Here is a 23526-nt window from a genome sequence, read left to right as displayed (position 1 = left end):
ATAAACCGTACGGAAGTGGTCAACAAAGCACTCAACAATCTCACCCGGATCAGAGACAGTCACACCAGAATCACGAACAATGGAGGGAACAACACGACTCGCACGCTCAGTCTTATCCAACCACGCAAGAAGCTTGCTAGCTTTGTCACCCACATCATACAGTCGACCAAGTTGATTAGACCGCATCAATTTAGCAGCATCCGTGACACAGGCTTTATAGTCTGCTTGCTTCAATTCCAATTCATGCAACAGTGCAGGCGTGTCATTCCCACCCAGCTCGCTCTCAAGCGCAGTGATTTCAGTTTCAAGAGCCACAACAGCCTCCCTCTTGACCCTACGCTCAGTGGCAATGAGTGACAGGGCGGAACCCCGAATAACCGTCTTAAAGGCCTCCCAGAGAACAGTGGGGGAAGTGACAGAGCCCATATTCTCAGAAAAATAGCAATCTATTGCCTTAAGCAAGTCTGAGCGGAGCCGGGGGTTTCGAAAGTGCCAAGGAGGAATCGGGGGAACTCTGTTACCAGGAAGACCGCCCACAGAAATCGTAATTAGCAGCGGGGAGTGGTCCGAGATACCCCGGGGGCGATGTCGAATCTCACGGATAGTGGACAAGGTGGAGGCTAACATAAGAAAATAGTCAATGCGGGAGAGGCTGCCGTGCGCACCAGAGTGAAAAGTGTATTGGTGGATTGCGGGATGTAGTGAGCGCCAGACATCAACCAAACCAAAAGTGTCAGCCATTTCACTGAGCCACATCTGGGACTGTGGCAATACTCTAGGGGGTAGCCTGTCGCAGTCGCCGGACATGACAGAATTGAAGTCCCCGCCCAGGACCAGCAAGCCGTCTGGCAGCCCAAGGAGAGTCCTGCCTAAATCAGCATAAGTGGTAGCCTGCAGTCCCGGGGGGATATAGACAACAACAAACACGACCTGCTTACCCTCCCACCTCCCCGAAACAGCAGCATACCGCCCACGTTCATCAAGGATAACATCGTCGATAGCAAGAGCAAGGGAAGACCTCACCATAATACCCACACCCCGGGAACCCGAAGTGAAACCCGCATGTGCAACAAGTCGATATCCCCGGCGGTCTAAGGCCTTGCAAGCATTGCCAATCAAGTGGGTCTCCTGAAGAAACACAACATCAGGGGCGTGGCGCCTCAAGAATTGCAGTACAATGCCCCGCTTAATCCGGTCACCCAAACCATTTACGTTCCAAGAAAGAATCCGCATTTCACCCCCCCCCCCATTGCGACGAAAACATTCCACACCCACCCCCCAGCAGAGCCCACTATGAAAAGTCATTGCAAGATGTGAAGTACCATGGAACAAAGAACAAAACAGATTAAACAAAACAGAACCAAGTCCCCAAACACCAACCCCAAGACCCAAACCCGTTACAACACCCCCCTCCCTGCACCCCTGCTGACTAAGAAGCCACCCCCAACTGCAGTGTGCCTGTCGCCCCATACTTCTACACAAAGAACCCCCCGAGGAGGAAGGGAGAAATCACCCGTTACCGCACCGCCACGGGCAGAGTCATTAGGGAATAAGTCAATGTACACAGAACGTTTCATAGTCTCAATCGGAACCTCTGGGGCATCTGTTACTCCTGGGCCGCTGCACCACCTTCCGCACCACCAGGGCCTCCGCTCCCAAAGTCATCTGCCGGCAACGAGTCCAGCCAGTCGGCTACACGTTCAGGTTGATCAAAGAAATAGGCACGCTCCCGATATTCGATCCGGAGCCTGGCCGGAAACAGCATGGCATATTTCAGTCCCCGGTCCCGTAGACGACGCTTCACTCCAAGGAAACCTGATCTTTGTCGCTGCACTTGAGGAGTGAAATCGGGATAGATGGAGACAGAGTTATTGTCATACTTCAGGGGACCATGTTTACGGGCGGCCTGGAGGATAGCATCCCTGTCCCGGTAGTGAAAAAGCCTGGCGATGATAGGCCTCGGTGGGTTCCCCGGCTTCACTCGACCTCCAGGAAAACGATAAGCGCGCTCCACGGCAAAGAACTTACTAAGTCCCGCCGGAGCCAATTGGGCGACTATGAGTTCCTCGACCAGGAGATCGGTCGCTACAGCACCATCACCTTCCGGCACTCCGACAAGGCGTATGTTGTTCCGCCTGGCCCTGTTATCATAGTCCTCCATCCGCTTAAGCAGTAAGTCGTGCGATGCACGCAGATTGCCAATTTCGGACTGCGCCTCGGCCATGTCGGTCACCAGGCTCGACGTCTTGAGATCTAGTGCCTTCACCCGCTCATTTGTTTTGGCCAAGTCGGCCCGAATCAGAGTCACATCCACCGCCACCGTGTCTATTTTGGTCACCACGGCTTCAAATTGTTGACTCATGTCGGCCTTGAGTCCAGTAATGGCAGCCATTAGGTCTTGGAGCGACACTTCCGAAGTAGACGATGTGTCTGTTGGAAGTCCTTCAGCACCCATACATACGGTCCCGGGGGAGCCCCTCGGCTGGGTGTAGCGTTCGATCCTGTTTGACTGGATCGATCCCCCCCGGGTTGCCGCCTTCCGGCGTTTTTCGGCCTCCACTTTCGTCGCCATCTCGCATTCAGTGTCGGTCAGATAGCCAGGGGAGGTGACGAGAAGGTAGAAAAGTCTCGGAACTCCGATGCGCCACTGAGACAGAGGTGTCGCAGCCTCCTTGCCAGTCCAACGGAGGATAGTGCAGGCTGAGAGGGCCGCAGGCAAGGCAGAGTAGGAGGAGACAGGAACAAAGAAAAGGAAACCGAAAGTGAAAGCAATACACCTCCGGCGGGCCAGATGCCAGGCAGCCGTTGTTGTTCAATTACAGGTCGGCCAAAGTGGGCAGCCGAGTCCCCGGTCGCGCCCGCGGGCAGGCCAGAAAGTTGCAAAGTCCAGAAAAATGGTCCCCAGGGTCCGATTTTGACCAGAGAAGGATCAGTAGCATCAGCGATGATGGCGCTGCAAAAGCCCGTCAAAATGACCAGGATAGGTGAAGGATAGATAAAGAAGGACGGTGCGGGTCTCGGGAGCTCTCTGCTCACGCGACCATCTTGGATGCCCGCGTAGCTCCTCCTCCTTGTGAAACATTTTTATCTTCATTTGATCTTTGTTCATATTTTTCCGGAGGCATTTTTGTGTGTTTCCTTTCATGTCTTTCTTTTACACTTTTCTGCCTCCTGCATGTTGCACAAGCCGCCCTCACAGCCAGCAGCATCTGAAAACACGTTTGCTTCCACAAGATGACAAACACATTTTTTGAAGGAATCACCACCACAAGGGAAGACCAGAAAGCAAAGATGTCGTGGACATAGGTCCCCTGTGGGATCAAAAGATGAAACTTTCTGGCTGCATCAAACGTGCAGAAGATGCATTGACAATCAAATTCCAATACCCTACAGAAATAATTAATGGACCTCTTCAAAAAAGTGAGATTTCAGGAATACAAGGCTGAAGACTTGTATGGGAGATCTTGCTGCAACAACATCTGCATGGTAGGCCTCGGAGAGTCCCAGCATGGTTAATCCCCCTATGCTCCACCTCCAAGACCAGTTGTGGCTCACCTCCTTCATTACAGGAGAGTGATGTCATTCTACAGAAAGCTCACAGAATAGAATAGAGATCAAAGTGGAGAACAATAATGTCCCCATTTTTCTAGACTAAATAGCAGTGGTGCAGTATAAGAAATCATCTTTCTTAGAAATTACAAGACACATATGCAGTGGGGGACTACAATACATTCTACTGTTGTCTGTAAAAATTGAAAGTCATGGGTAATGATCAAGCCATGTTCTCCACTCGACCTCATGAGACTGGCCTGGGACATCCACCACAGGAATGGATGGTAGTCACTCGTCTAACCAGCAACACCCGAACTGCCAGAGGCACTGGAGCTCAAGCTGCTGCAACACGAAGAGATCAACATAGAGCCAAAATGTTGCTGAAAGGGCAGCAGTTAGGAAATAACGAATTTCCTTCTTTAGGATGTCTCTCACTTGGTGGGACCAAGATGTCAACATCCAGTAGTATTAGTCCTGAATCAGACGCCATTGATTCCTAAATGATGGACCAGGGACTCCAGATTTTCACCCTGAGCCTGGAAAAGGCCCACTGCGACTCACTTGGCTGAGTACGACTATGTAAACTACATCACAGGAGAACCTGCTGATGTGTAACCATGCCATGGGAATGAAGGCAGCACATGGGAAGAAGACAGATGTACAGCACAGGCCCAACCTTTGAGTCTACCCATTGACTTTAAGGAGAAGCTAAATTTTTCTTTCTCTGTCATGGGATATGGAAGTTGGAGTTTTGTTTGCTGGCCTCGAGTTCAATACGTTAATTTTTGCATGGAATGTCTAGGTTATTGGGCTTAGTGTTTGAATGATTTAAGATTCACTCATACTTTAATGAGAGCCCACATAGTGTTCCTACAAGAAACTCACATCATGAAACTAGAGATCAGACGATTTCACTGCAGGTGGGGTGGGGGACACTGGAAGCTTGAAGGAGTCTGGAGGCTAATATACCTAGGGAAAAGGGATTACTCCTACTATTCAGTACACAACCTAGATGTTGGAGTGTATTGCATTTTATGCTCTACTCCATAACATGCTACTATAACAGACTCTGAATACTTAGGCAGGAAAATATCGCTCCTAATCCATTACTCAGAGCCGACATGGGGAAGGCTGCCACTCGCATTCTGACGTGAAGATTTAATAGTGTTATGTTGATGGTTTCGATATTTAGGGAATTCCTGTGTAACATAGCATGTCAATACGTTCTTGAGAACAAGGACACCACTTCCAACCTATTGCTTGAGTGTTAAACCTTCAACGTGCTGGTCAGCAGTCACTGTATTAAGATGCCTGTGGGATTAGGTAGAAGCTGGAGAGAGAACTAAATGCCCTGGACAGCGCACCCTGGGGCCATCACAATGATGATAACGGAACAAGTACATGCCCACAGGATAGACGCATTACAAATTAATGGCTTAGAAAGTCACAGCTACAAATATGCCCTCCAACCCTCACAGGTAGAATGTAATTTCAGTCTAGACTGACATTGACAAATCTGAATATTCACTTATCTGCCACCAAGAAGAGGCCGCACTAATTTTATTTAGCCTATTTATTTTTTCTTGTTTTGTTTCTGTTAATATATTGAACAACTAGTCACAATATGCATGCACAGAATCTGACTAAATGTGAAGAGGTAATATTCCAGTCAGTCATCTGGTGTCTCATGATACTGTTGATTTCTTTTATCTTAAGATTCTATTTTACAAACTGGCATGGAACAAATGAAAGTGAGCCAGCTGTATGGAGACATTCTCCCAAAAAACATAAGAATGGTTATGACAAAAAGCGAGTACCCGACGGAACACCTCTACTTGATGCCAATTCATTACAGTATTTATTTGCACAGGTAAGCTATGCTAAGACACGAAAGTCTTAAAAGATACTCAACATTATTATTTATTGGTCATACTTTGCCTGAACCATTAAACATGAACAATTCTGTATCTTTTATGCAATAAAACATATCTGCAAATGTTTCCACTTTGTTCTGTTTAGTATTTTACGGCAGTGGTTTTGAGCTTATTGACGTCTATGAACCCCCTCTATTAAATCATTACTGGAATTCAGGGACCCCCACCTAGGGCCTTATTAACAAAGGGACTTACGTGTAGTAAAGTTACGAGTGCCTGGTGCCTGCACTCACTGTGAAATCTCTGCACCTATGGTGGAATCCCTGCACTCAAGACTAAATCTCCTCATGGCGCTCTGCAAAGAGTACACCATGTGAAGATTTCATACTCGTAACTTTATTACATGTAAGCCCCTTTGTGAATCGGGCTATCGGTCATGTTTGAAAACTTTGGACACCCGACCTAAGAAATATCTACCATCTAAATCTCAAAACACTCCACAGAAATAAAATACAGAAACAAGTATGTATCAAACAAATTTACAAATATTGAAATATTTTTTTTAATTCACAATCTATTGTAGAACAAGCAAAGTTTTGATTTCGGATTTTAATTCTTCAAGACGAAGAGGTATGGTAAACTCTTACAACTCCCTCTCTTTGTTAGACCGGGCATCTGTAGGGTGGTCTTCCCCCAGACCTTTTGCCTTTACGTTGTGTTTTTACTGATTCTTTTTGTTGGCCTTATGATTCTGAGTACTTTACCACTGCTAACCAGTACTGAGGTGCATGTACTCCCCCCCCCCCCCCACCCCCCCTACACATGATGACATTGGTGTAAGTCTGATTTGCATACTTAATAGACTGCTAAGTCCCATGTAAAGTGATTAACCATATACCCAGGGTCAGTACTTCAAATGCTACTAGTCGGCATGCAGCACTAATTGTGCCACCCACATAAGTAGCCTTTCAAGCTTGTCTCAGGCCTGAAAATGCAGTGCCTGTGTGTGCAATTTACTGACACTCCGACTTGGCATTTAAAATTTCTTGCCAAACCTTAAACTCCCCTTTTATTACATATAAGTCCCCCCTAAGGTAGGCCCTAAGTAACCCCCAGGGCAGGCTACCATGTAAGTAAAAGGTAGGAGATAAGTGTTTAATCTTTATATGTCTTGGTACTTAGAAACCCAGAAATTCCTTTTTTTCTCTGCTGTGAGGCCTACCCCTCTGATAGGCTAGCATTGGGAATTCCTTAATAAACGTTTAAGCTGTAATTCCTGATCAGAGAGGAGTAGCTTGTTCAGGTTTCATATTTTTGGAATGATAAATTGTCTTGACTGGAGAAGTTGGATTTAACATTACTGTTTTAGAAGTGCCTCTTTTTGAAAGTGATCTATAAGCAACAATAAGATGCCAATATGGATACTCATTCACACTATAATTCAAACCTGATGACCACACTCCTTAATTGTTATGATCATTTCATAATTTATTGTCAAATGTTTACGTTTTTTCCTTTTTGTCTTAATAATTTGCAAAATTAATTTTTCAAAAGACATTTGTTATTTACAATTTTAATTAATTAAATAAATACATCAATATCTACATCACAGGGAAAAACACAATATGTTCAACTTTGAACAAAACATATGAACTCTACACATTACATATAAGACATCATAGTGAAAAACATAGCATAGCTCTGGTTCTGTGTAATCAAAAGAATTTTGAAAATTAAACAATAATCCCTGCTTCACAATTGGAACAATTTATGTATGTATTCTGCGAGGGCAAATACCAAACAATGATCCTACTGGACCCCAACCTAATTTCTTATAACACTATGAATTAATTTATCAAATGAGCTACAGTGAAAGTACATAAATAAAACCTTTGTTTGGTTTTGATAAAAAAGAAACGTTTTGAAAGTGGACATTTCTCTGCACTTACTGCTCTGTGTACTGGACCTGTCTCCAATACACGTCTGGGGTGGGTGACAGCTACACCTTTCCTCTAGACAGCTTCAACATGGGAAGGATAGTTGTGTCTGAGTACCTATCTACATACATCTGATTTCTGATGGCCTTGCATGGGTAGGATGCAAGTAAGGGGCTAATGCTTCACTTGTATAGGCTGTATCCTGTCCCCACACGAAGAACTGATTACCCCCCACAGATAGCCAGGCCGACAGGCCTGCTTTGAAAGGGATACTCGCATACTTCAGAGAGCTGTTTTGAAGTCACCCCCACATCAAAGACACTCTTGGGTATAAGTACTGAGTTTCTGACTCAAATCAGAAACTACTAGATTTGTAACTAAGCTCTGCCAGAAAAACTGTTGTGCTGCTTAAAGGACTCAACTGGACTGCCTATCTGGAAGGCTTGCTTTTCCGTTGTTTGCCCTGCTGCCTGCTGCTCTGCTGAAAGAGAGCTGGACTCCTTCAACGTGATCTCCAAGGGCTTGTTGACTTGCTTCTTGACTCAGGGATATCGAAGTCTCTGGCCCTGCTCCTGTGCTTTGGTCACTGGAAGAGGCTGTGATACTTAAAACACTGATTTTCATGTATCTCCTGGCTGCATGTAGCAGAACTGACGCATCAACCTGGTTGCGGGAGTAAAATCCGTGCATTGCATCGATACCAGCACTTTGCCTTCGGAGATTAACGCATTTTACAGCATATCACTGCTGCTGCAGCATGGTGAGGTCGACACCCCCCAATTGCATGGCAGAATCCGGTGCTTCGCATAATGCCTCTCAATTCTGACACCTATCTTCGGAACTGATACATTGCCTTCACTGCGTAGAGAAAAGTGATGCATCCTGCACCTGTGGGCCTCGATATTGACGCATCTCGCTCAGTGGTGTAGCAATGGGAAGGGGCATCCTCCCCGCTCCTATCTGAGGCCGTCACTGGAATTGGCAGCACCCCAATACTTGCCCCACCCTGCTCTTGGCTGCAACCAACTTGGGATTCGCCAGCACAGCCTCCCCCCACTCCTTACATGTCACCCCCGCGGACGGAAAACGCAGGGAACGTCACAGGCACCACTTTGCTCCCTGGGGCCTGCGTGGGTCCTGTAGCCGGTCAGCGCAACATCGCGGTGGGTCCGAACTGTGACTTTGTCCTGATCCAGTGTGACCTAAAGGAACCTTTTTAGCGCTATTTATTTTTTTATACCTGTGTAGAGTGTTTTTGTGGTGTATTCATTGTGTGTGTGTATTGGTCTGTGTGTGTTGCACAAATACTTTACACATTGCCTCTTTAGAATAAGCCTGACTGCTCGGTGCCAAGCTACCAGAGGGTGAACACAGGTTATCTTTTAGTGCATATCTAGCTTACCCTGACTAGAGTGGTGGTTCCTGTCTGGCCTGGGTGCATACCTCAGCCAACCTCAATCCCATTCCTAGCAGTCCTTTTCGCTCCTAATATATGCTCCGTTATTACCGGTGCATCATTTGAGGCCACTCATCCTCCTTTCTCTATTCTGTTTGCTGTACTTGGGCTGCTCTAACGAATCAGGCTGATGTTACCCTCTTAATGTTTAGGCTCCAATTATAAATTTCTTTGGATTTACAAAATGTTTTACAATTTAACATTTTCAATTTTGGCTAAAACTATTGCTTTAAGATGTAAGACTGTGCCTTTCTGTGACACTAGGGCGCCTTGACAAGCATAGTATTCTTACAACCAAAAGACCTACCTATGCCATACCTCCGGGAATATGTGGGAGTTTGTTAGTACAGGCAGTGTTACGTTCCATGAAACATTTTTCAAATATTGCCATTAAGCATATAAGTGAACGTTTATGTTTAAGCAACTCCAACAACTTGCAGAATGCCAACTTTTTTAATTTTCACAAAGAGTTAAACCTAATTTAAGGGAGAGTTAAAAGTCATTTAAGAGAGGATGTTATACTGTACCCCGCTTCGCTATAGTTTTCAAGCATAGTATTTTGATTGTTCAGTAAGCAGCACACAATTCTCTTGAATCTCATATATGCAATGAAATAAGCATGATGCTTAAAACCTTAACACATGTTACTTGGCAAATAAATATGCTGAACAACGCATTATGCATTTGAATCCATGTTGGTTTTGAAGCTTAGTTTGTCCAACATGTGTAACATACATTGCACATCTGCTCCAAGTTCATCTGTATTTCTCAGCAGTATATTCCTTTCCCTTTTATGGTTTGGGTAGTCACCCAAATGGGTTGTTCTCCACACCTTAACTTTGTATACTCCATGAGACAAACGTTTCTGGATAAATGTACAGTTTTAACATCTGACACTTTGCAGGTATATTTGCAAATGGTCACCTACTACTAGAGTCTGAAGTTCTCCATTTTATCAAGATGAAAAGGACTTGGTCATGTATTAGGGAAACATGGTGGCACACCAATGCAAAACCGCTGTTGTCTATCAGTGTATATGTTTCACTACGTAACAGTTGAAAGAAATGTTCTAGAATGTGCACTATTATTTTAATGCAAAATATTCAGATTTGTTACTCAATTTTTGTTTCTATTAGGGGCAATATGATTTGGTAAAAGGGCTGGCCCCTGTCCGAGACCCTAAAACTGACCAGGAAGTTCATGAGATTGAGAATGAGTGCCTTGGTATGGCTGTCCTTGCAATATCTTGTTATGCCATCGAAAAGAACATGTCCCTATTAGACCTTCCAAAGGAGATTAGGTAAGACAATTTTACTTATTCACTGCAGTACGGTTTGCAATAAATAATTAAGTTGGCTAACAAAATGCTGTGATCTTCATAGCAACTAAACAACCAGAAAGCCAGTACTGAGATCTCTATTTTCGTGGATCTTCATAGCGTCACTTTGCCCCCCTGTAAGCAAGATTAAAATGGACATATTACTCATAGTTTGTCCAGTATCGTTGTAATTGTTGTGGAATCCCACATGCACATTTCAGTCTCAATCTAGTTATGATGCATTTTCCTTAAAATTATTTACATTAAAAGTCTTTCCCAGAATGTAGCAATTTTCCTTACCCTGAAAAAAGTGTTTTGCTGATCTCTCTGCCATTTTCATGTGTTGGCATTTGTTACCAGGCAAACAAGTTGAGGTTTCCGTTTCTAAGACGTGCTTTTGAGAGAAAATGTGACGTGGTGGAATAGCCACAAATTATTCAGAAGAAGCAATAGGCTGTCCAAAAGATGACCACCTGTCCAGCTCTTAGCAAACTCTGTCAATGCTCAGAGGCTGACACTTGTTCACCCAGTCACTTCCTGCCATATAGAAGAGAAACTTGGTTGGTGCTGAGTAGTATCAGCTGTTGTGTTTGCAGTATGTAGTTGCCAATACTTGTTAGGTTTTCTTTATCTTCTTGTCTGTGCGTTCATAATGGAAAGAATTCTTGGTATGTCATTGTTCTGGGATTCTATGATAAGCTTGTCAGTTACTTTGGGATACTTAAGCTGTTGCACTTGATTGGGTTGCTGTCATTAAAGAACCTACTTGGAATTTAAATCTTATAACTGTGTGGAGATTATTAAATTCTACACTGGCCACAAGCGGCGTTGAGAGCACCCCATCTTAATTTTTTATCAATGAACTACTATTTCATTCATCTTGGATTCCACTTGGAAATTGGAATTCATACACCCAGTTTGATTTTCTACTCCTATTTCTACTATTGTTACTATTTGGAAAGTAGTTTCATTGTGTATGGTGCTGCTGCCTACATTTCTTCAAGTGCATACGTCTGCAACTGCTGGCATCAGGATTTTCACCTCATCAGTTATTGAGTGCGAGTGATCCCACATTGAAACTTCCTAAATGTGCTTTCAAGAAAAGAGAGATAGAATACCTGGATCATAGGGTCAACGAAAAAGGACTTTTCCTGAAGAAGGATCTGGTGGAGGAAATACTTAAGTTGAGAAATCCTGAGAAGAGAGGATGTTCTTACTTTCTTGGGTATGGTGGAATTCCATGCTAAATTTCTTCTCAATTTAGTGTCCAAGACTCTAAGCATGAGGAGTTTACTCTAAGAGAGGTGTTAAGTTTAAGTGGAGTGTGGATTGCATGAAGGAATTTGATTGCATCAAGGATGTATTGACCAATGTGGAAGGTCTCAGGAGTTTAGAGCCTTCTGGAGCCTGTATTATTATGACTGATACTAGCACAAGTGGTCTGGGTGGAGTTTTAATGCAGTGGAATGGGAATGAGAGGAAACGTAAGCAAATTGCCTACTGTTCTACGTCTTTATGGGGTGCTGAAACGTATTCCACCATTGAGAGGGAAGCTCGAAGTGTTTTTCAAGAAATTTTAAAATTTCATCTGGTATAAGGAATTTGCTGTATACATATACCACAAGCCGCTGGTTGAAGTTTTTTTCTGTGAAGGGTTTAGACATGATCTACATGAGAATTTGTAAATGGGTGGTTGGGCTTCAGGGATATAACTCTAACGTGCACTGTGTTCCTGGACCTCAGAATAGGGTTGCTGACTGTTTGTCTAGGATCAGTTCAAGTGTGGAGGATGGGTGTGATGATGATTTGGACATGGTCAAGGTATGCACTGTTACCAGTGGATGTTGAGTGGCTTGAGGCAGTTGAAGGGGATTCTGTACTTCAACATGTCAAGAGGGCAATGTGTGAAGGTTGGAAGTATGAGATGAAGAGAGACAAGGATATTATTGGCCTCTGGAAAATAAGAGATGAGTTGTCATGTGATGATGGAGTGATTTTGTGGGGTTTCAGACTAGTAATACCTGTGGCATTGAGAGAAAAAATTGTACATCTTGGACATGAAGTGCATCGGGGAATGAGCAAGGCTATAGCCAAGATTTGTCTTAGTTAATGGTGGCCGTAAATGGATCTGATGATTGAAAGGAGAATTCGAGAGTGTTTGGATTGTCGGATAGTGACCAAGTTTACAAAGTTAGTAATCTTCCCATGTGCAAAAGAGATTTTCCATCCAAACCTTGGGAGATGGTGGCTGTGGACATTGGTGGACCATTGCATGTAAAGGGAGGTTCCAACAGTTTGTTGGTCCTACTTTACCAGTTCTCTAGGTGGGCTGAAATTGGAATTGTGAGCAGTATTGAGACTGGGTGAATTGTTCAGTTCATGACTGATGGTTTCATTCGTAAGGGTTTTCCTACCTGTATTCTATTGGACAATGAACCTCAATTTGTGTCTGCCGAAATGGGAGAATTTCTGTGTGAAAGGAGAATTAAGCCCAAAGTGGGCTCACTGTATCATCCAGAAGGCAATGGTACTGTGGAAAATTTTAACAGGAGTATTAAAGGGTGCATACAGTGGGAAATGAGTCCGGGTAGAAACTGGAAGGATGGCCTTAGGAATTATCTACAGGCTCATAGGTTTTCTCCACACACCACCACAGGTGAGGTGCCTTTCGAAATGTTTAGAGGGCGAAATGCTAATACTTCTTCACCTGGGTGGTCCAAGTGGGGTTCAATGAGTGGTGGAAATGATAAAGAATAGAGGAAGTGTTGAGAAGAAGAAATTTAATTATGATGTTAGCAAGGGTGTCAAATTGTTGGATGTGTTGGTAGGTGACCAAGTGTTGGTCAAGAGAAGCATTATGTCCAATGTGGGTTCCAGATTCATGGGTCCATTCAAGGTCATGACACTTTTCCGCAATGCTGTAAAATCGGAGGATGACCGAGTTTGGAATCTAAATAGAATTGTAAAGTACAGCAGATAATTATTGTATAGATATTATTTTAGTTGTATTTGTTTTGTCTTTTGTTTTAGTTTGTGGAGGAAGAAGGTGTGTGGTATTTGCAGTATGTAGTTGCCAATTCTTGTTAGGTTTTCTTTCTCTTCTTATCTGTGTGTTTATGATGTAAATAATTCTTTAGTATGCCATTGTGTGGGCTTCTGTGATAAGCTTATCAGTTGCTTTGGGATCCTTAAGCTGTTGCACTTACTTGGGATGCTCTCATTAAAGAGCCTACTTGGAATTTAAATCCTATAATTGCGTAGACGTTATTAATTTCTTCACAGGCCTCTTTATTTTTTTAAATTTAAATCTGTTTTATTGATCTTAAAGAAATAGGTACAATCAACAGTATGAAAAGGCACATATACACTTCATGCAAAGTCATTGCAGAGCACAAGAAAAGAAAAACACATATTTAAAACATGTGAATCCAGTGTGTAAATACATTAGGATTAATCCTGTTAGAACCACACAGTACAACCAGTGATGTCTATGTGTGGGGAGAGAGGAGTTAAAATAATAGTGAATAGGAGCATATCTTGTAAGGCTTCATTGGGGGAGGTCATCATTACGTATGGGTTGCACAAATTCAGAGAGCAAAGTGGCCTATTGGGGCGCAATGGGTCTAGTGCGCTGACCACACACATCCTCGTAGCCGAGGGCAGCCTCTTCTGCCATGCCCCATCTGCAGACCGCAGCAAACGCGGCCCCTAGCGGAGGGGCTGTCTAAGAACACCAGCTTAAGGTACGAGTGCGCTTAGCAAGGCTTAGTGCCAGAAAGGTGAAACACAAGCCTATTTTTTGGGGTTTGTGTCCCTTAAAACTACCGAGTGATTTAATGACGACCAGAGCCCATGATTAAGATTGTCTGTAGTACAGGGTGTGTTGCACGCTCAGTTACCGCTGCGTTCCACAGGGTCCGGTAACGGTGTGTGAGGCAGCGATGCAAGAGAAAATGCCCAGGAGGCAAACCGTACTCAGTTACTAGCTGGTCAAATAAAAGAAACTGCTCTTCTTGTAAGAGGTCTCCTGTCGTGTGAGTTAAGCAGACAGTCCAAGAGGTCAGGTCATTTCTTTTGTAGAACCCGGGAATTTAGGTAGTCCTCTCAGGGGTAAGGCAAGGGCACATGCGGGAAGTTTGTGTGACATGCGGTAAACTCGTGTCATGTAGGTGCGAGCAATTGTATGGGTGGAGAGGCGGTGTTTTCAGTAGAAGGAGGCGAAGGATAGCCTGGTGTGTCATCACTTTGTCTGTGCAGCAGTTCTCTCCTAGGTATCTCCCGTTCATCCAACGTGACACCCATTGTAACTGTGCTGGGGGGGGGTAATACGCCTCGAAGGATGGGGCCCCTAAGCCACCCCGATTCAAGGGGATCTGTAGCTTACCAAACACCACACAACGCCGCCTACTACCCCAGATAAGAGCACTCAGCAGGGAGTTAAGCTCTTGAAAGAAGGAGTGAGGGGGGACTACAGGAAGATTGGCAAAGAAATATAGTAGGCGAGGTAATATGATCATTAGTGCCAGGGTAATTTTCCCTAACCAGGCAAGAGGCAGTGAACACCAGAATTGCATTTGTGTTATGATACCTTGTAGTGCCACAAGGAGATTCCCGTCAAATATATCAGAAGAGGTATGGTTTAGGCGGATCCTCAAGTAGCGCGGGGCTGCGTCCTGACATCGCAGGGATACAGAGCCCAGCGAGATGGACGAGGGAGGCTGATCAGGCTGAAAACGGTATATCACTGATTTGTCCCAATTGACACGAATCCCTGTAGCCTCAGCAAATACATTGAGTATAGCCCATAGGGGGGCATGGTCACATGCAATGTCTTTCACATAAAGGAGGAGATCAACAGCAGCATACATGGACCCCACGTGACTCTTGTCCTCCAGGGGTATCCCCTAGCCTACACACTCGAGTTGTAAGTGGATAGTGCATGGTTCCACTGTGAGGACAAAAAGCAGTGGAGACAGGGGAAAGCCCTGCCGGGTTACCTTACCCACAGAAAATGATGCGAAGATGAGGTGTCCTAACTTAACTTAGAGAAGTCGGGTTAGTGGATAGAAGGGAGTATGGGACCAACATCGAATCGGGTCAGAGTTTGAAAGAGAGAGTCTCACGGTAGTGAATCAAATGCTTATTCCAGTTCTAAAATTAGACAAGCTGCTTTCGGGTAAAGCCCCCAAACATAGGCTTGCATATGGAAAAGCCGACATATGCTTTGCAAAGTACTGCGACCTGGGCTAAATCTACTTTGATTCATATGTGTGAGATCAGGTAGTACTTGGGCATAACAATCCGCTAATATCTTACCAAGATCTTATAATTGACGCCCAGTATAGCAATCAGTTGATATGACGTTGGTTGGGCTGGGGCTCTCCCAGGCTTCAGAATTGAGACCAGGAGACACTCCCTAAGCAATGGTGGACGTTCTTTCGAAGTCAGGGATGCCTCATCAACTAATCTGGATGCAAGTTGCGAGGAAAAGGTGCTGTAGAATTCAAGAGCTTTACCATCAAGGCCTGGGGTTTTGTTTCAGGAAAGAAGTGAATAAGTGTACAATAGTACCCTGTGTGAGTTTGGCGTCGAAAACGTGCTTATGTGTTCTAGGAATGCTGGGAGTGTAATGTCTTCTAGAAAAGTAGTGCCGTTGATTCCCGTAAGAGCAGGAGGGGCCTGATACAAGGTAAAATAATAAGTGTAAAACTGATTTAGGATATCCTCCTGGGAACGGATTGAAACACCTGTGCTGAAATGAGTTCGGTGATTGGCACTGGGGTAGAGTCTTGGCGTACAAGCCAGACTAAGTCGACCCGACTTGTCATCCTTTTGATGAGCCTTAGCTGCATGAGCTGTAAAATTGAAATGTCATAACCATTTTAAGAGTTTTGCATAGGCTACTTAGCCTTAGTGAACTGTGACAGCTTTTCCGGGTCCTGGTCTGCTTCCTTGCTCAATTGAGCAAGGCGCTTCACAGCAGATTTTATTCCGATATTCAGGGTTCTCTGGACCTCACCACATGCTGTATGCAATGATCCTGTGTCACAGTTTTAAATGCGTCCCTTTTCACCGTCACCAAGGAGGTGGTGCCATGGTTTGCCACAAATTAATGTCGAATAAGATCACCCTGCTCTTTCTAGGAAACTGGATCATCAAGGCATTCGTTCTGGAAGTGCCAGGTTAGAACTTGTGATCTGAGAGGTGACCAACTGAGATCTATATAATGGGCAATCATGACCCGAGATTACGTCCTTGATAGTTGGCGCCAGACACAAGGGGAGTCAATGACTCTGCACACAAGAAGTGGTCCAGTCGTACATGGAGCCCATGTGACGGGGAATAGAATGAGTATAGTCAAATGATAGGATTATGTGTGCGCCAGGTGCTTAGGAGAGACCCCTGTTGCGTCAGGTACGTAATTGGGCAGTGTGGCAATGTGGAGGGGTACCTGGGCGTGGGGGGTAGTACCTATCAACGTGTAAATTTAATGCACAATTATAGTCCCCACCAAGAATTCAGGGGAACTATGTTTTATGTGCTAGAGAGGAGGAAAGAGTGTTCCAGAAATCAGACTGCCCAGTATTGGGGCATAAATACTGCCAATAAGTAAGGGGTGCCAATCTAGGAGTCCCTTTAGGAACACCTAGCGGCTGTTACCAGCCACTTTAAGGGCTCTTCACAAAAGGGTAATCTTAAAAACAATGTGATTTGGAGAAGGTAGGACTCACAGCATGGCTTCCGGTCCTCCAGATCCGTGGAGAGATGTCTTCTGCTTACGTGGCAAAGACCGCCTGCCATTTTTAGGTCTCGGCTAGAGTGGGCTGCGCGCATACGCAGTCTCGCTGACGTGATTTAATGACTCTGAGTAGCAAGGTTAAGCCCCGCCCCTCTTCTCCATTGGCTGGCCTCCTAAACGGCGGCCAGCCATTGGAGAAGAGTTCCCAGTGACGTTGTTTTTTCGATCTAAGCCCCGTCTTTTTCGGATTGGGGGGCGTGTTTTTAGACTTTCTTTCTAGGCACTGTAAACAACAGTCAAAAACACGCCCCCAGTCTGAAAAGGACGGGGCTTAGATAGAAAGAAGACCCATTTGTCTCCAAGCCCCGTCCTTTTCAGACTGGGGGGGGCGTGTTTTTGACTGTTGTTTACAGCCTAGAAAGAAAGTAAAAAACACGCCCGCAGTCCGAAAAAGACTGGGCTTAGAGAAACTTCCATCTGTGCCTGCTACCTCACTGTAACCCGCTCTTGTTTAATTGTTTTTTGCATGGGTGCCCACCCCGCGTCTTTGCCTAAATGAGAAACTTCCATCTGTGCGGAGTAGTTTCCCACTCACGAGAGCTCCGGGCTGCTCCTGCTCGCACCTCACCTCTCTGTCCAACCGGAAGTGACGCGCCTTCACCTGCTGCTGCCGCCTCAGGCTATCCTGTTGTTGGAGTTGGCAGCGGCGCTTGGGAGCGAGTATGCAGATCCGTCGCCTGCCCCTGCTTCTCGTTACAGCCGCCGCCTGTGGGATGGGGATCCGATCCCCTCTGCTGCATTTGGCGGCTTTGCTGCTGGTTGGAGTTGGTGAGTCTGAGCGCTCATGGGGTAACCTGGGAGGAGCCGCGGGCGGTTGGTGCTGATGGGTAACCCCGCACAAAGCGAGTGGTTCTACTGACAAGGAAGGTGGTACAAAGAGTGGTCAAACTCCAGACCCTTTCACCGATGTGGTGTCCCACGGCTGAAGCTTCCCAAAACTTTTTTTTATTTGCGGCCTAGGGGAGGAAGGAGTTTTTTAGCAGCTCTCAGTGTCGACGGTGGTGGAGTTAGAGGCTCTCCCCCTCCGATTTAGGGGGGGCGAGACTGGGCACCTAGCCGGCAGTGCTTGCCTTATAGGGGCTACGGGGTCTCTGCCCACACGGTCAAGGCCCGAGGCTGCCGCGTGGCCCAGGACAGGACCTGAGCCGGGGACGAGAAGGCCAGTGATAGTAGCCTGGCTCCGAGCGGCTTGGGGCAGGAGCACATTTCACGCTGTGGGGGAGGAGTGCGATGTGCTCGCATCCCCTCCACCAGCCTGCCACCAGTGGGCCTGGAGGGGTGGGGGCAGAGATCCGCGTGACTCTCACCTCCGTTGTTCCACCATGCCAGCCACGCTGTTACCGGGCCATGCGAGGTAATATATTCGCCAGCATGGCCACCTCACGCGTGAGGTAGTGGGCCCCGGCCACAATGCACCACCTAGCATCAGGTGTGATTGGTTGGCACATGGGGGGGAGAGAGAACATCCTCCCCCGGCATCAGCGCAGAGAGTCGGGGTATTCTTATTGGAGCCTGGCCAGTGGGCCTGTGGGACACCCGATGCGTGGTGGGGTGGGGGGGGCGGGTAGTCGCGTTGCCCTGAAGACCCAGCTGTTGGTTGCGAGCAGGCGAGCCACCTCAGTTAACGCAATGGTGAATGGCAACCGACGGGCGGCGTGGCTTGGATGCCGAGGAGATAGGCAGCGTGAGCCCGGAGCTCCACGCCCGATCCCGACTAAAATCCTGTTAAACCGCACGAAATCCGGCGGAAAACAACCGTCCTGTCAGCAGAAGGCATCGGCGGAGCGGCGGGACCCCGAGGTCGCAGCTACTTGCTGCTAATAAGAGCAGAAACCAGACTCGGCAAACTGCTAGATGAGCGAGACGCTTCGACCTAAGATGGCGGATTGAGATCCGAGCTGGCGCTACTGCAGGCCGAGGGAGATCGGCGATCTCCACCCCGAGGGCGCCGGACGAATCAGGGTCGCCGCCGGTGGAGCTACTGAGCGACCACAACGGAAGAGATCGCACACAACATCCCCTACTGCACACGAGGAGACGGCGGTAAACGGCTAGCTGGCTTCCCCCGCGGCACACCCAAGATGGCGGCGGTCCCGAAGACCGAAAGCTGAAGGCCCCGCAGAGAGACAGGGCTGTGGAGACGGCGAGCAGGGATCCCGCTGAGCGGAACCCGCTGGCGAGGGGAAGAGTCCCTCTGATTGCACAGAGGAGCGGCCTGCCCGGAGCCCTGCACCCGGAGTGCAACCCAGATTCGGAAGGGGGACGGCGGTCGCACGAAACCCAGCCCTCACGAGGGCGACATCATGAGCGAATAACGGCGAAGGACTAAATAGGACGGACGCTCGGCCAGGGTTGAGGGCATACGGTGCATTGAGGGAAGAGTGGAGACAGAACGGTACTCCCGCTATACAGTGGAAGAAACGATCGGCGGAGGCTCGACCAGGGGGAGGCGCGAGAAGCACGAGGCCTACGAGTGGGCCCAAGCACCCTGAGAGCGGACTTGAGAGCGGCTGTGAACACGAGGGGACCCAAGCACACAGCCCAAGGTCTGGGAAGGGGAGCTTCCACGAGACGTCCACGAGAGCCTGGTGGCGAAAGAGTCGATTGAGACGGCAAACCCGGAGGTTCGTGAAGCGAACGGCGACAGGAGCGGCCCTGCCCAATCCAGGGCTCTAACGTCTGCTGAGGACACACAGGACAGCGCATTGGCATAGATAGGGCGACCCCTATTCCCTGGTGGGGCGCGGGCCTTCCAGCGGCTGGAGAGAGACCCGGGGCGCCTTGGCTGCCTGCCCGAGACGAACAGCGCTGTTGTAGCGAAAGGCCGCCCGAGAATTGGTTACTAGGGCGGTGAAGAGAGTTGGCCGGAAGAGGCGACATTGAGAGTTGGCTGTAACTCGCTGCCTGGAGCCGGTGGAGTCGCTGGTGGTTAGCGGAAGAGCGGCCAAACCTTCGCCCCGATGCAACGGGAAGACCCCCACCCCTACTCTTTGTGTTTTCGAGGAGAAAACCGTCATCGGGTGTACAAATTGAGATGGGGAAGCCAAAGGGGAAAGGGGATGGAGCTACTGGCTCTGAGACGACAGACAGAGCGGAGCAGGGCCACACGGAACTACAGCAAACGCAGGATTGTGTATTGGAAGCTATTACGGCCACGAAAGAAGCTCTACAACAAGACATTGCTCAAGTAGCAACAGGATTGGGGCTCCTACGCGCTGACCACGATAAGTTAAAGGACAGGGTCAAGAGCACGGAGGTCGCCCTGCAAGAGATGGTCCCGGAGCATAAATCTATGGAAGGACGGTTGGGCGACGCCCTAGACCGAATACTAGCACTGGAACGGCGGGCGGAGAACGCTGAGAACCGCAGTAGGCACAATAACGTCCGCTTGGTAGGCCTTCCGGAGAAAAAGGAAGGGAACAACATGGTGGGATTTCTTGATAACTGGTTGCGGACTGAAGTGGCGCCAGAAGGGCTTTCACCTTTCTTCACGCTGGAGCGGGCGCACAGGGTCCCGGCCAGACAGCCTGCCCGGTGGTGATCAAACTGCTGCATTATAAAGACAGAGACTGGCTGTTGCAAAGGGCCAGAGAAGCAGGCCCCTTTCAGATGGACAATAACAATGTAACAATGTTCCCGGACTTCACATTTGAAACTCAGAAACTGTGGGCTTCCTTCTTGTCGATCAAACGGGAGTTGCGTGTGGAGGGCATAAAGTACTCACTCCTCTTCCCGGCAAAGCTCAGAGTCGTGGTGGACGACAAAACACTTTTCTTCCCCACATCGGCGGATGCCTGGGCGTGGTGGGATACTTACAAGGCTGGAACGGACAGAGCTAGAGAAAGAGGGGAAGGGGAACAGCGGAGGCAACCGACGAGAAAATCACAGCGCCTTCGGAAGCGCCGACAAAGGACTAGGAAGCCAACAGCGTCGCAAACGGAGGAGGAGAGGAAGGCGGCACTTCAAGCAGTGGTGGACTTGTCGGGAACGGTGCGCAGCCAGTCATGTAAGGGTTCAGACTCTGAGGGACAGGCCACAGGCTCGGAAACAGACCTCTCAGAACTTGGTGGGGCCAGGGGGCCGGTTGTGATGCCACAAACGTCGGAAGAAATCATAGAAGCTTGAGAGGGGAAAATCTGAAGGGCTGTATTATACATTGAACCTGGGGGGACCGTGCCCACCGATGCAAAAGACTGCAGTGCGGAAGAACGGAAACTTGTGAGTGGTTAGGGGGGGGGATTGTGGGGCGGGGGACGGGAGTGTGTTAGCCAGCCTCGGAGTCGGGCTATGCCCTGCTGGCCCCTAAGGTCACCGCAGTGGAGACTGCGGAATATAGGGATAGCGATTGGGGTAGTTGACCCTCTTGGTAAAGTTTGGATGGGAGCTGCTTTGGTAAAGGTGGGTCCTGTTCTGGGAGGGAGGTTACCAAGAGTAGTTTGGGGGGCTCGAGGCAAGGGAGGTGGGGTTTGGGGAATAATTGCATGGGAGGGGAGAGGGGATCAGGGGAAAGCCGCTATCAGCGCCTGGAAGATAACTTGATACTGTGAACTGGTATGCAAGGGAAAATGGCTAGCTCTGGAGCATTGAAATGTGTGACCTGGAACGTGCGGGGCCTGCATACTATGGCGAGAAGGCACAAGATCCATGCTTATCTAGTCCGCAGAGGAGTTCAGATTGCGCTATTACAGGAGACACACTTGACAAAACAAGAGGGCATAGCGCTGCAGCGACGGTGGCGAGGGCAACTGTTTAACACAACATACTCTGCATTCGCAAGAGGAGCACTGATATGGGTCCGGGCGGGGGTTCCCTTCCAAGTGACTAAGCAGATGATTGACCCAGAGGGCAGATTTGTGGCCGTAGAGGGGAAACTTAGGGGTCGGGACATAGCACTATGCAGCGTGTACGCGCCGAATATTGATCAGTCCGCCTTTTTGACGAAGCTTTCAGGCAAGCTGGCGAGCTACTTAACAGGTCCAATAGTTATGGGTGGGGATTTTAATTCCGTAGCAGACACCACATTAGACCGGTCTCACCCCCCATTGAGTGCATCACCAGTGCATAGGCTAGCGAAGCGCAGGCTAGAGTGGCAGGGGAGTTGGGGATTGGTAGACGCTTGGAGGGCACTACACCTTGCCGTCAGATTATTCATTTCACTCTAGTCTACACGACCTTCACGTCCGGTTAGATGTGTTTCTGTGCTCCTCGCTCGTACTTCCTGCTGTGGCAAATGCGGAGTATTTGACCCGCACGTTGTCTGACCACAACCCCCTATTGATGTCACTAAACTGGATGACCGAGATCTCGCGAGTCCCGACCTGGCAACTGCGACCAGATACCTTAGACGACTTACTGTTCAGGGAAGACTTAGGCGAGAGACTCACTCGATATTTTGAGGAAAATAGCGGCTCCACGACCTCCAGGGCAATGGAATGGGATGCCTTCAAGGTTGTCGTCCGAGGTCATTGTATAGGGGCATATGCGGGTGCCCGTAAAACACTCTTAAACGACCTCGATAGGGCCGAGAGAGAGTTGCGGAAAGTCGAATTAGAGCGCCCTAACCACCCCGAGCTCCAAGAAGCAGTTAGCAAGGCCAAGGAGGCAGTAGCGGTGGAACTGGAACGGTTATGAAGCTTTGATCATAAGGCCTACCTGAGTAGGGCGCATGCCGAGGGTGATAAGGCGGGAACGATGCTTGCCTGGCTGGCTAACCCAACTAGGCGCAGCCACATGATCTTGGCCATCGAGGAGGACGGGGGAAACACCTGCAATACCCAAACAGAAATTTTAGACAGGTTCCAAGCGTATTACGAAAGGTTGTATGAGAGCGGGTCAGAAGGCCAAGAGTCCGAAATTTACACCTTTTTGGAGGGACTGCAGTTGCCGCGACTAGAACAAGAACAGTCAGATGACCTGGGTAGAAACATCACACTGGGGGAAATAGGGAGTGCAGTGAAACAGATGGCTCGGAACAAAACTCCGGGATTGGATGGCTTGCCCATAGAATTTTATAGTAGATACCTGGGGTTCCTTGCTCCGCGCCTACAAGCGGTATATAATGAAGCGAAATCGAGGGGGAGGCTGCCTCAGTCCATGTGTGAAGCTCTAATGATCCCACTGCTAAAGTCAAGGAGGGAGAGTAGTAGACTCTCCTCCTATCGTCCGCTGTCCATGTTGACGACAGACTATAAAATCCTGAGCAAAATACTGTACAACAGGCTGTTGGGCAATATGACGGAGCTGATCCACAGGGACCATTCAGGATTCATTCCTACGCGGAACACCACCAACAATATACGCCGACTGATACAACTACTGGGAGACCCGTTGTCCGAAACGAGCATGCCTTTGGTGTTATCAATTGACATCGAGAAGGCGTTTGACAGCTTGGAGTGGGGATATCTTTATAGGGTAATGGAGCGTTTCGGCCTGGGAGATGACTATATTGGTTGGACCAAAATGTTGTACACGGCGGCCAAGGCATGGGTCCGGATAGGTTCCCTGATTTCGAGTCAATATCACGTGGGCCGTGGAACTAGGCAGGGGTGTTCGCTGTCTCCTCTGCTGTTCGCGCTGGCGATGGAGCCTTT

The 23526-nt window shown here is 47.9% G+C and overlaps 1 protein-coding gene across 5 annotated transcripts in view; it reads left to right on the top strand.

The window, feature by feature from the left end:
* Window positions 1-23526, top strand: part of JAK1 (Janus kinase 1) — a 436233-nt gene that overhangs the window by 165866 nt on the left and 246841 nt on the right. For all 5 annotated transcript variants that reach the window (XM_086953620.1, XM_086953634.1, XM_086953640.1 and 2 more), the window contains exons 4-5: window positions 5269-5422; window positions 9956-10119. In XM_086953620.1, the coding sequence (XP_086809746.1) occupies window positions 5269-5422; window positions 9956-10119 (318 nt within the window). The remainder of the gene's footprint in view (window positions 1-5268; window positions 5423-9955; window positions 10120-23526) is intronic.

The sequence above is a fragment of the Lissotriton vulgaris genome, chromosome 1_1, assembly GCF_964263255.1.
Source record: "Lissotriton vulgaris chromosome 1_1, aLisVul1.2, whole genome shotgun sequence".
Classification (NCBI taxonomy): Eukaryota; Metazoa; Chordata; class Amphibia; order Caudata; family Salamandridae; genus Lissotriton; species Lissotriton vulgaris.
This window is presented reverse-complemented; position numbering and strand designations above follow the sequence as displayed.